General features: G+C 47.3%; 1 protein-coding gene across 1 annotated transcript; it reads right to left on the bottom strand.

Annotated features, from left to right (window-relative positions):
- Window positions 1–425: 425 nt before the first annotated feature.
- On the bottom strand, window positions 426–10,235 carry map3k12 (mitogen-activated protein kinase kinase kinase 12). Its single transcript, XM_052057101.1, has 14 exons — window positions 10,005–10,235; window positions 8,228–8,748; window positions 6,246–6,429; window positions 5,960–6,151; window positions 5,467–5,625; window positions 4,646–4,804; window positions 4,337–4,445; window positions 3,758–3,867; window positions 3,399–3,515; window positions 3,187–3,321; window positions 2,368–3,097; window positions 2,219–2,286; window positions 1,802–2,099; window positions 426–1,729 (listed from the first exon to the last, which is right to left on the bottom strand). Exons 2-14 carry the CDS (start codon window positions 8,688–8,690, stop codon window positions 1,574–1,576), a joined length of 2,880 nt encoding a protein of 959 aa, XP_051913061.1. The 5' UTR covers window positions 8,691–8,748; window positions 10,005–10,235; the 3' UTR covers window positions 426–1,573.
- Window positions 10,236–12,269: the final 2,034 nt, after the last annotated feature.

Raw genomic sequence — 12,269 nt, forward strand, 5'->3', positions numbered from 1 at the left:
TGGGTTTGGTACCTCAAACAAGGTTAAGAACCACTGTTATAGATGATCACGAAGCTGGCTGCGAATTAGAAATCACCTGTTACCCGGGTACATCCGCAATCGCTCTTCTGGGACACAATTAGGCCACAGTTCACCACTCAATGTTTTTTTGCAAAACTTCAGTGTGACCAGGGAGTTATTCCCTACATCTGCGATCATCATGATTACCCCGCCTTCTGACATAGTTGGTGCCAGAGACTGAAGGGCCATTTTAAACACCTGAGCATTAAGAGCTGAGAGACCAATTTCGGTGGTGGTATAAGAAAGAACTGGTGCTAACCTGGGCACTGACCCGGAACTAGCAGTAGTACAAGCATGGTGGAAAAGGGCTAATCGATCAGCCACTGCAGGCCCAAACACAGGAAAAACAAAACACACACAGACTGTTAACAATACATTATTTGTTTATTGTAGCTCGTTAATTTTTCTTTTGATATATTTCCTATATTACAGGTACAATGTGCAATGCAGTATAAAAACAAGACATTTCTATTCAAAGGATACTTAACATTTCAATGAGTGACCACAGAGAAGTGCTCTATATACTTTACCAGGCTACTCCTGCAGAAATCTTAAAGGGTCATGGGGGACTGTGGAGGTTTTTATGAAGGCGACCACCGGAATGAATCCTTTAAGTTAATTACAAAAGCACATTCTCGTGTATTAGCACCTGCCCCACTGTTGCTGCTTGGAGAGAGTTGACGCCTACAGTAAGTCATTTTCCTGGTTCTTTGCGTTTCAGAGGAAGTTGTCACTGTGAGTGCAGTTACTCTTTTTCCTCCCCAAAGACAACGCTTGGGAATTATACCTACGCAATGACAAGCATTTCCTTCCGAGTGAACCGAAAGGTCTCCATTCCAACACAAATCTGATGACCTTTGTAAAAACCTCACGCAAGTGTCGTGCGCTAGAAACTTTGCAGGGATTGTTTTGCAATTCAAACCTACTAAGAAACCCCAATCACGCATCATGACTGGAGACTCGTTCCAAACCCCCCCCCCCCCCATTTTTTTCTTCAGTGCTAACATTTATTAACATAAAGAACAGAGAAAATACTTTCAGGATTAAAAAAGTGTAAACTTCCACAAAATATAAAACAGATACATTCGAATCATAAATTATAAACATATAGTCATGCATTTGTTCACAGGGCTGCAAACCATTTATTCTTAGATTTTATCTCATAAATAATTATTTTCACGTGGCATGTCGATATTATTTACATTATTATTTATTTGTATTTTAATGCATGGAGTGTATGGGAATGCTCCCCGAGTGGGGGTTAGTGAACTAAATGACTCGTAGTGGTGACCTATTTCGCCTACAAAGAGTAAACTCTGAATTTCCCAAACTGACAAAAGAATGTCAGGTTATGAAAAATGTGTGTCATGTGGGGCCGGTTTCCCAGCCAGTGTACGTGGGAGCCCTCGTAACTTTGCTAAAGACGTGATCCCTCATGACATGCTGCACCAGCTCGACCGGTGCACTGTGACGGTTCGGTGTACGGTGATTCGAGGTATTTAAGTCCAGGTGACTATGGGGGTCCTGTGTGAGACGACTGCGGTGCCCCTTGATTGTTTTGAGGCGGCGGCATCCACGCTCCAGCACTGGGGGGTCGGCTTGGCTCTCCGCTGCCCGACTGGTCCAGCTCGGCGCTGTCGCAGTCCGAATCGTCACAACGGACTCGACCCTGAGGACAGAGGGGAAGACGTCCCTAACACTTCTCAGGAAGTAGACACGCTGATCCCCGGAACTGCCGTACCTCATTTGGATTCTGCTCGCTTTCCAGCTTTGCTTTGGCCTGACCCAGCATCCCGTCTCTCTCTGACAGGCCATCGGAGGCCTGCGCGGTATCCGTGTTGTCTGCTGGGATCTCTGAGCCCTGAGAGAGGAGATCGTCACTGCGGTAGTCCAACCTGTCATCCGTGTTAGTGCTGACTACGTCGGGGGTGCCGCTGTTTGAGTGGTCTGTCGTGTGGCCCTCCTCGCCGTCCGAAACGGACAGGTTCTCTGAGCTGAAGGTTGACACCGACTGACACTTGGTGATACTCGTCGGACGTCTGCGGAATGCAACACAGTTTGGGATCAAAATGATCATTTGAGCTCCAAGCACATTGAAAACTTATCAGGGAAGATGACTCGCTCATTTCACAGAAACTAAAGCGTGCAAGTTGCTCACCGTCTCCGCGGTAACTCAACTTCACTGTCAACTTCCCCCTCCTCCTCTTCTGATGACACTCCGCGCCTCTGTGGTGATCATCAGTTATGCATTGTTAAAAGATAAGAGCGTATCCCGATTAATTCTCGGAACACGTTGTGTCCTCTGACCTGTTTTCGTGTAATGGCTGCCCTGTACAGAATGGCAGAAGGTGTGAGGTGCTGACCGCCACTTCCCCCCGAAGCCCCCCGGGACAACCTCACAGCACCTGCTCCATCCTCCTTATCCTCCCCGCCATCATGGGGGAGGCGCGGAGATCCAAGCGATCCACGCCCTGCTGCTGCCCCCCTCCCACAAGGCGAGTCGGGGCTGCTGGAGAAGGGAAATGATGCTGCATCCTCGCTAGGGGTGTCGCTGCGTGGCGGAGTTTCTGTAAGATCATCCAGACCGGCAACCCCCACCTCTGATTCACCTAATCCTGCAGAGGCGCTGAGGCTGCCTCCTCTTTCCAGCCTGCCGACAGGTGGATCCTTTTTTTTCCCCTGGCCGCCCACTTCGAGCGTGGTGCAGATCAGGTCAGGGCTGGAAGAGGACATCTGACTTTGCTGCTGCTCGTGGTGGAGGCCCCGCAAGGCTGCTGAGGGCTCCAGGAGCTGCTTTGAGGAATCAGTGGCCAGGCTGTTGACCTGGGCCACTGTCTCTCGATTGGGAGATGACTGATGGGCTTTCAGTCCTGACAGATCTCCACTGCTGCCTTTTCCAGGTTTGCGGTGGCGTGTTTTGACCCTCCGAGACCGACTGGGAGAAGTGGAGCTTCTGCTGGGGCAGGTTGGGATAGTGACTTGCATTACAGAGGAATCAAGTTTGGGAATGATTACCTCAGACTTAAGGATGTCTGACCTGAAAAACGGGGAATGGCAAACAACAAATGAAATCGATAATCTTCACAGCCTGAGACCCAGTGTTTGGTTTAACAAGTGAAATCGCACCGCTTTCCTGAGGGCAGTTTCTGTGGGACATTTCTCTTCTTGATGAGCTTGTCCACACTGTTGGAAGAGCTACTCTGCCTGGAGCTGTGGTGCTTAAAAAACCCCGGATACTTCTTATCCAAGGACTGCTCCCTCCTGCAGATAAACAAGTGGCTTTGTAAAAACTGTCATCGTGAGCCAAAGACAGACTCTTTGAATGAATTTAGTCGAACCTCTGCAACTCTTTTTCTTTGAGCTCCAGCTGTAGCATGACAGCACTGAGTTCCATGTAAAGGTTGTTTGCCCTCTCCAGTTTCCTCTCATAGTGTTCGCGAATGTCTAACGCATGTCTGACAAAAGAGAAAAAAGGCGGCTGATGTCATCGTGCATGCGCATGAGAGAATCCCAATCCTCGGCGCCTGGCATGCACTCAAGGAACTTCATCCACCCCCGGGGATGGACAAAGAAGTGACATAAGGAAAAGGTACAGACTCATAGAAAAGTGGCCTGTTTCGTGTGTGCCACCGGTAAGGGCAGAACCATTAACAGGAAATGCTGTGTGCGCATTTAAAAAAAACAAAAAAAAACAAACCTGAGCTCTTCTCTGCGTCGGTTGATCAGCTCCTCATCGAGTCGGTGCAGACAAGTACCCTCAGATTTAATCTTTTCAAAGTGCTGTTTCACCTCCTCTCGCCATTCCGCCTGATGAGAGCACATTTTTGCTAAGCATCTGCGTCTAGTTAGAGTTGACTTGAGAGGTGGTTCTCTTTTGTTGGCAAACAACAGATCAGATGACTCAGCAAGACATGTGGGCGATTGGCTGCGTACATCTATATACTGTATGTGTATATGTACGCACACTACACTGGATGTACATTATATAGAAGCACTCCGATGTTCTTCAGCGGGCCAATATGAACCCCGACCTCATACGACACTTTTGGGATAAATTAGATTACACAGACACCGTCCAAAATCCAGGTCTCCCAGAAGATTAGAAGTAGTCCCAAAGACGGGGAGTGGAAGCCACTCCATATTTTGTAATAATTTGACAGGGTGGAGTAATGGCCATGTGTCCCGGTCGATTACTTGTCCATGTGGCGCATAATTCATATGCACCAATGCAGTATGCTCTGTACTCTATGTCAGGGAGTAAGACCAGCAGCAATACCTGGGACTTGAAGTATGTCTCCTGAGGAGTGGACAGAACGTCAGCTGATGCTATGTCCAAATGGAGAAGGATCTGACGGAAGGAAGGCCGATTCCTGGGTTTGCAGTTCCTGCAGAAGCCAAGGTTGAACACAACTATGCAGTGTGTATACATACGCTGCATTTTAACATTAGTCCCCCAGATTTGGCCAATGTTGCATGCATGGCTCATAACCATTGTTTCAGCTCTTCTTGTCTCTGTTTACTTTTGCCCCTAATCCTCTCCTCGCCCTTTACGCAGCCTCACTTCCGATATCCAATAATTTCTCACCAGCATTGTCTGAGGAGGATCTTGAAGCCATCAGGGCAGCTCTCAGGTATGGGCAGTTGCAGGCTGTTGTTTCCGACACCCCAGATGATGGCGGATGAATCCACGTCTTTGTAAGGGATCTCTCCGGTGAGCATCTCCCACAGCACCACTCCAAATGACCTTAAAGTCAGGTTAAAGCTTGAATACTGGTTTATACAGTCTTACGGAGGTCAAAAAGAGAGAGAAATTCATAGCGAACGTGATATCAAAAATCACTGCTAGCTCATTCAATCCCAGCCATTTTCACTGGAGCAACCCCCTCAGTCCCAGCGTTTTACTGGATTTTGACTCATTTTGCAAGGCCCACAGAATATTTGGTTCTAATACTATATAAACATGGAGCCTACCAAAATAAAGTTTGGACCCTCTTCCTTCAGCTGGAAAACATATTTTGTTTCTTTTATCTTTTTCCATTCTTCAGCAATCGGCATTACAAAATGGCTAAGTTTCATGGAAATGGCGATTCCTGGGCAAAAAAAAAACGGAGAAAAAGAGCTTTTTGTAAAAGCATGCATTTCAAGCACGTGAGGAACCACTGCCCCATCACTGGTCGCTTTTTTACATGATTTACAATGTAAACGGGTTATTCTTATTCACAGATCGCATCAGACCCTCCTCCTCTCTATGACGCGGAAAAAAAGACTTTGGCGTACAAGTACGTCCTTGGTAGGCGGGGCCTAATTTTAAAAAGATGTACAAGTACGTCTTGTGGAATGAAAGAGCTAATAGTAACACAGGCCAGATATTTATGTCTACACATATATATACTTTCTTACACCTACCAGATGTCCACCTTTTCTGACACTGGCTCATTCCGGATGACCTCAGGAGCCATCCAGGCTACAGTGCCTGCAAAGGACATCTTTGTGCTCTTGTCACTGAGCTCCTTTGAGGTTCCGAAGTCAGAGATCTTTACAAGGTCATCGTGTGTGATCAGCATGCTGAAAAAAAGTAGCATCTATCCATCACATCCAGTTCTTGATAATACACGCCAGAATCATTCATGTCTTTTGCCCCAAATTCCAAGCATGACACAGTCCGCCATGTGAAAGTGTCAAATATTAGCTCGTAAAAATAGATTGCTAGGTGGGTGATGGTACGTTATGAGTATAAGCATTCAAAAAATTATTATTTTTAAATACATCTCAACACTTTCTTTCGAGTGAGTTGGACATCCCATTGTAGCACAATGCTGTTGCTTTGGGGTGTGGCAAAAGGATGAAGGTCTTTCCAAAAGGCACCCTTAAAGTGATATGTGATGAATTGGCGACTTACTTGGGGGATTTGAGGTCTCGGTGTATGATCTTATGAAGGTGTAGGTAGTTCATGCCTCCTGCAATGCCCATGGACCAGTCAACCAGGAGGGAGGGGGTGATTTTTCGACCTGCCCTCAGCACCTCATATAGTTGGCCTTGGGCACAGTATTCCATCAAGATACAATAGCAAGGAGCCTGGGTGCACACGCCCCTAGATGGCAACACAGCGATTAGAGAAAAGACAATGTGAATGGCAGACTGACGTGGATAAAGTATTTGAATGAAGGATAGAGGAGCTTCCCTACTTGAAAGTAATAATGTTGGGGTGCTTGAGTTTGCGAAGGTGTTTGATTTCAGTCTCCTTGATGTCTCGCACTTTCTTCACAGCCACATCGTCTCCGTGGAACTTGCCGAGGAAGACAGCACCTTGCGCCCCACTGCCCACCCACTGTAGGTCTGAGATTTCCTCAAAAGGAATCTCCCAGCACTCTGTACAAAAGACCAGCGAGTAGAAACAACCTAAGCTTGATAAATGGCGGAATCACCAAGTATCTTTTAAATATCAGCAATATGTGTACAACAGCTGCCTGACTAGACCCACAATATGACATTTTCACATTTAGCCAATCGGTAGAGGAAACAGTCAGATTCTACTTCACCATTGAATAGGCATCGTGCAACATAGAGGCTGACCAGCCAGAGAAACGAGAGTGACTAATTAGTCGACGGAGTAACAGACTGTTCTGACAGACGGATGAGATTGTGATATTCTGGTTATTGTTGTTCTTGTTAAAAGAAAATTGAAGCGAAAGCATCTGTTATCCACACCATAAATAACAGAGTACTTGGCCACTAAAGAGGAACGCTCATACACAAAGCAGAGAGAGAAGCAAATCTATTCTTCATGAGGTCCACTGAAGTGTGAAGCTCTCTGGAGGACAGCTTTAGCAGAGACGGATGCACACAACGCTTCCCACAGTTAGCTGCTCAAACTCACTTTGTCCGATTAGTATAAACAGTGAACACTGCCATTGTGCTGTTAGACACAATTAAAATACTGTATTGGATAATCACCGACTTCTCACATCATCCTCTCTCATGTTAGCGCTGCGAAGAAGGTGAGACAGCACGATATTGTGATCTCCACAACAGTTTGTAAATTTCTTATCTTCATTTGCTCTTCGCCTTTTTCTACAGTGAGAGTGGCAACGATGATGTGAAGCCTACTAACGAAACACGGTAATTGTTTATGGGAATAAAGAAAAAAAGGGCTGCTGTGAGTAAACGCTTGGAGTCAATGTGTTTAAGAAACAAAGACCAGCTCTGATACGCTGGGATGCTGATCGATACGGCCCTGAGTTTCAGCAGTTATATCAGATCAATCTTTAAAACAGCCTTTTATCAACTGAATAACACATCCAAACTGAAGGGTTGCATGCTCCGAGCAGACCAAGAGAAGCTGAACCATGCTTTTATTTCCAGTAGATTTGATTATTGCAGCGGTCTTCCGACTGAACTTCCTAAAAAGAGCGTCAAGCAGCTGCAGCTCATTCAAAATGCTGCAGCTCGTGTTCTGACCAAAAACAAGGAGATTAGAAGATATTACTTCCGTCCCGTCCTAAAGGCTTTCTGCTGGCTCCCAGTTAGCCAGTCAGTAGAGTAGATTTGAAGATTCTGCTTGTGGTCTGGAAATCTCTGAATGGTTTGGGTCCTGAATACATTAAGGAAATTGAATATGAACCCAGTATAAGTCTCTAAGGTCTGCAGACTTGTGTCAATTAGTAGAGCCCATGAGTTTAAAGTGAAGATGGTGACACTGCATTGCTCTGTTATGCTGCAGCCAAATGGAATAGGCTGCCGACAGGAGTGAAGTCGGCCCCAAACATAAATGCTTCCATATCGAGGTTAAAAGCGATGCTTTGGGTTCACATTCCTGTGATGACATTAATTTCACTCTGGTCTGATTTTGTAATTTCATAAATCTACTTTGTATTTCTATCCTTTGCTAGAAAACGTCTTTAAATCTTGTTTGTAAATATGTCTTGATGTTATCAATGTCCATTCGTAAATTTAATGTGATACTCATGCTGTCTTTTCTCCTCCTTGGAATATTTTCAGCTTTTATTCTTTACGAGTGCTTTCAGGAGTTGTGCCTTCGGTTGTGCAAAGCACATTGAATTGCCTTGTACATAAAATGTGCGATATAGGTACATTTGCCTTGCCTTACACATTTTTTTGACAGATGGAACTGATGATAAGGACACCTGAAGTAGACAATTTCACATACCTTCATGGCTATGCTTGTGTTCAGTGGAATAGGCCTTTCCGATCATGGTCCACACAGGCTTTAGGCATCCAAATAGACCCTCCAAGAAACCGCCACTACCCGATTGGAGCCGGATATTCTCCGAATGGCTCCGGACGGCGCCCGCCTCCGGACTGTGGCCTGCCTCGGCACCACTCCCACAGTGGCAGACGTCATGTTCGTGTAGTTTTAGCACACTGTTATCAAAGTGGCCTGAAGGTCCATCGCTGGGAGTGGGACTGCTGCCTCCTGGTGCCCCCGGCCCACCAGTGTCAATGGACAACACGTTTCGGAGGACACACTGAGTGGGGGTCAGGTCCGTTTCCGGGGTGCAGGCGGGGGTGTCACCATCAAGTCTTCGGTAGGGGGGTTCGGATACCGGGGTACTGAAGCCTGACAGGGAGGGGGAAGGGGCACGGGGCTCATGGATACAGGTCCCACTCATCAGGGGTTTCCCCAACCCACCAGGTTATGGTGGATGGAGGGACAGCTAAGAATAAGACCTAAAGGAAAAGATAATAAAAGGCCCTGTTATTACAGAGAAACAAGCATAGCTCTCATTCAAGCGATAGGAAACTGGACTAGGCAGCCTTGTATGGTGGTAACATGGCAGTTCACGTCTGCCTCATAGTTGAGAGGTCGCCTCTCCTTGTGAGTGCTTTGCATGTCCTCCTCGTGCTGGCATGGGTTTTCTACAACTACTCTCTCCCACGTTCCAACAATTTCCATAAATTGCCCTTGTTGTGTGGGTATATTTGTGCTCTGCGATTGACCAGTGCCTAAAGTCAGCTAGGACAGACTCCATCTCACCATGACCAAAAAGAAGACGATTAAGCAATGTATTGAAAATGGATGGGTGAAAAAAGCAACACAGGGGCAAACTGCCAGTCCTGAGTCTAATTACGCATTTTTGAAAACTAAGCCATGTCTGAATCCTGCTCAAAATAGTCATTCTGCTATCTGAATGGAAGCCTGTGCAGCCTACCCAGTGGAGCCTTCAACCGGAGTGGAAATGGCCTTTATGAATGAGTCGACGAAAGCATGGCGGTGATGCTGCTCTGTTATCCGGACTTGACGGAGATGACGACACACAACCGCGCACCCCCCCAGCCCTCAATATGACTCCTTCCATGCATCAAGTCTGAAGTATGTACATGCTTGGAAAATGATGAATTGCATAATCGTTCCCGCGAGGCAGTTTGTGTGCAGGAAGAGAAAGAAGGGGGTGGGTCATTTCATACAGTGGAACCCAGAGCGTCTCCGTGACTCGGACTGCACCATCGCATGAGAAGAACCACGGCGGAAAACGGAGCGTGCAGAAATTAGGCGATAAACAATCAGTCGGCCTATGAAATTTGCACGCGCGCACGCACGCGGCCACACATGCCTGCATGCAAGCATGCAGGAAGCTCAATCTTAAAATAACCGAGGATGCGATGTTGACACTCAGCAGCCAATGTGCAGCGTGCATTGCAAGCCCGATACCTACTACGCTGCGTGCCAAGTCCAAGTGCCGCAGCGTCGGTACATTTACTCAATGTTGGCACAGGCGCAAATGATACAGAACGTGTTTTTCCTCGTCGCACACATACGGTCTTCGAGCAACTACCGTCGATGGTTCGTTTATCTTTCAAACAGCATCCGTTTGCTAGTGTAGTGCGAGTGGCGTTGCACTGAGCGTCGGGAGCAAAAGCACGCGCCGTGATTCCAGACCTGGCGTTTCGTTTTCATGTAATCGGTTAGTATGACATTCCCATACCTTTCTATCCGCTTGTTGTCGCGTTGTCAAGTGAAAGGATGGGCTCGGCTTTCTCTTATCCGTGCGATGAACAACCAGTCGTCCCTCCCTCCCCCCACCAACTCTGCCGTCCGTTTCTTCTATTTCCCGTCCTGTAATTCAGCAGTTTTACGTCGCTGGGACGGATCCCAGCGGGCAAATGTGTTTCGTTAGCTGGGGAACCATACAACGTGCAGGCGCGCTGGGTTGGGGGGCGGGGGGGGGGGGGGGGGGGGGGAGCTGTCTCACTCCCGGTGCTGAATTGACGTCACGTAACTGACGGGATGCGCCGCGAGGGGGCGCTACCCCCCCACCACCACCCGAAAAACATGTAACTAGTCTTCCGCTTTGACTGCATTGTGGATTACTGTACTGTACTTTGGTTTACGTCATGGCAGAAGATTGCACGAAAGAAGAAGTAGGCTACAGTATACGTATACTCGAGGCAATGCAAGGGCACGGCAGTTTTATGTATATGCCACATTTCATACACATTTAATTCTATAGTAAAAGTACAAGTGAAAGAACATTGATTTAAAAAAAACTGCGAAGGTGCTGATTCACCTCCTGTACCTAAGAGTAGCCTGACTCTGATTCATTCTCATAGCCGACATGCTATCCATCCGTTTTCCGATCAGCTTTTATCCTCACAAGGGTTGCAAGGGATGCTGGAGCCTATCCCAGCCGTTTACGGGCAGTAGGCGGGGGACACCTTGAATCGGTTGCCAGCCAATCGCAGGGCACACAGGCACGAACAACCATCCACACCCACACTCACACCTTGGGACAATTTAGAGTGTTCAGTCCATGCATGTTTTTGGAACGTGGGAGGAAACCGGAGTACCCAGAGAAAATCCACGTTCGCACGGGCAGAACAATGCAAACTCCACACAGGGAGGCCGGAGCTGGAATCAAACCCGGTACCTCTGCACTGTGAGGTCAAGGCACTAACCACTCGACCACCGGGCCGCCGGGGACTATATTATGTTTCCAAATCTGTTACTGTTGACGATGCTCCTTGGTTCAAATTCCTCCACACGCCGCTCGTGTCTCTTGGAAGACCCCAAGATCTCAATCAATCAAGTTAACTTTATTCGTCACAACTTTTTCATGGCTGTGTTGTCTGAAAAAAGTAACTGACCTATTATCAGAATCAGAATCAGAATCATCTTTACTGGCCAAGTATGTAGAACACACAAGGAATTTGTCTCCGGTACTAGTATCATCGTAAACAACAAAATCATTGAACCATTTTAGAGTAACCAGTAGTTTTGTAGTACCATTTTGTGGTGCAAGAAGAGTGACTACGTCAGTGACTGTTTAAGGAGTTAATGGCTAGAGGGAAGAAGCTGTTTAAGTGTCTACTGGATTTGGTGCGCATGGATCTGTAGCGTCTGCCTGAGGGGAGTGGCTGAAAAAGTTGGTGGGCAGGGTGCGGGGGATCCAGGAGGATTTTCCGTGCCCTTGTCTTGATTCTTGCAGTGTGCAAGTCCTCAAGAGTGGGTAGGGCGGTGCCAACGATTTTTTCCGCCGTCCTAACTGTCCGTTGAAGTCGGATTTTGTCCTTTTTTGTGGCGGCCCCAAACCAAACCGTGATGGAAGAACACAGGATTGATTCGATGACTGCCGTGTAGAACTGTCGTAGCACCTCCTGTGGCAGGCCATGCTTCCTCAGCAGCCTCAGGAAGTACATCCGCTGCCGGGCCCTTTTCAGGATGGAGATGGAATTGGCTTCCCACTTCATGTCCTGGGAGACTGTGATTCCCAGGAACTTGAAGGTTTCGACGGTTGACACAGGGCAGTTGGATAGTGTGAGGGGCAACTGAGGAGAAGAATGTTTCCTGAAGTCCACGATCATCTCTACAGTCTTGAGCGTGTTCAGCCCGAGGTTGTGTCGGCCGCACCAGAGCTCCAGCTGCTCCACTTGTTGGTGGTACGCAGACTCGTCGCCATCTTTGATGAGACCGATGACCGTGGTGTCGTCTGCGAACTTTATGAGTTTGACAGCTGGATCTGTTGAGGTGCAATCGTTTGTGTAGAGAGAGAAGAGCAGTGGCGAGAGGACACATCCCTGTGGGGCTCCAGTGCTGGTGGTGCGTATTTTGTCGATGCAAGGAGTAGAAAGCACATATAGTGTATCTGCCTTCACATATCGCAATTACCGTACAACTAAAACATAGAGACATAGAAGTAAACACTCAAGTATATAACGGATAGCATAGCTGGGAAAAACTACTTTAGAACAGT

The sequence above is a fragment of the Hippocampus zosterae genome, chromosome 2 (assembly GCF_025434085.1).
Source record: "Hippocampus zosterae strain Florida chromosome 2, ASM2543408v3, whole genome shotgun sequence".
NCBI classification, from domain to species: Eukaryota; Metazoa; Chordata; class Actinopteri; order Syngnathiformes; family Syngnathidae; genus Hippocampus; species Hippocampus zosterae.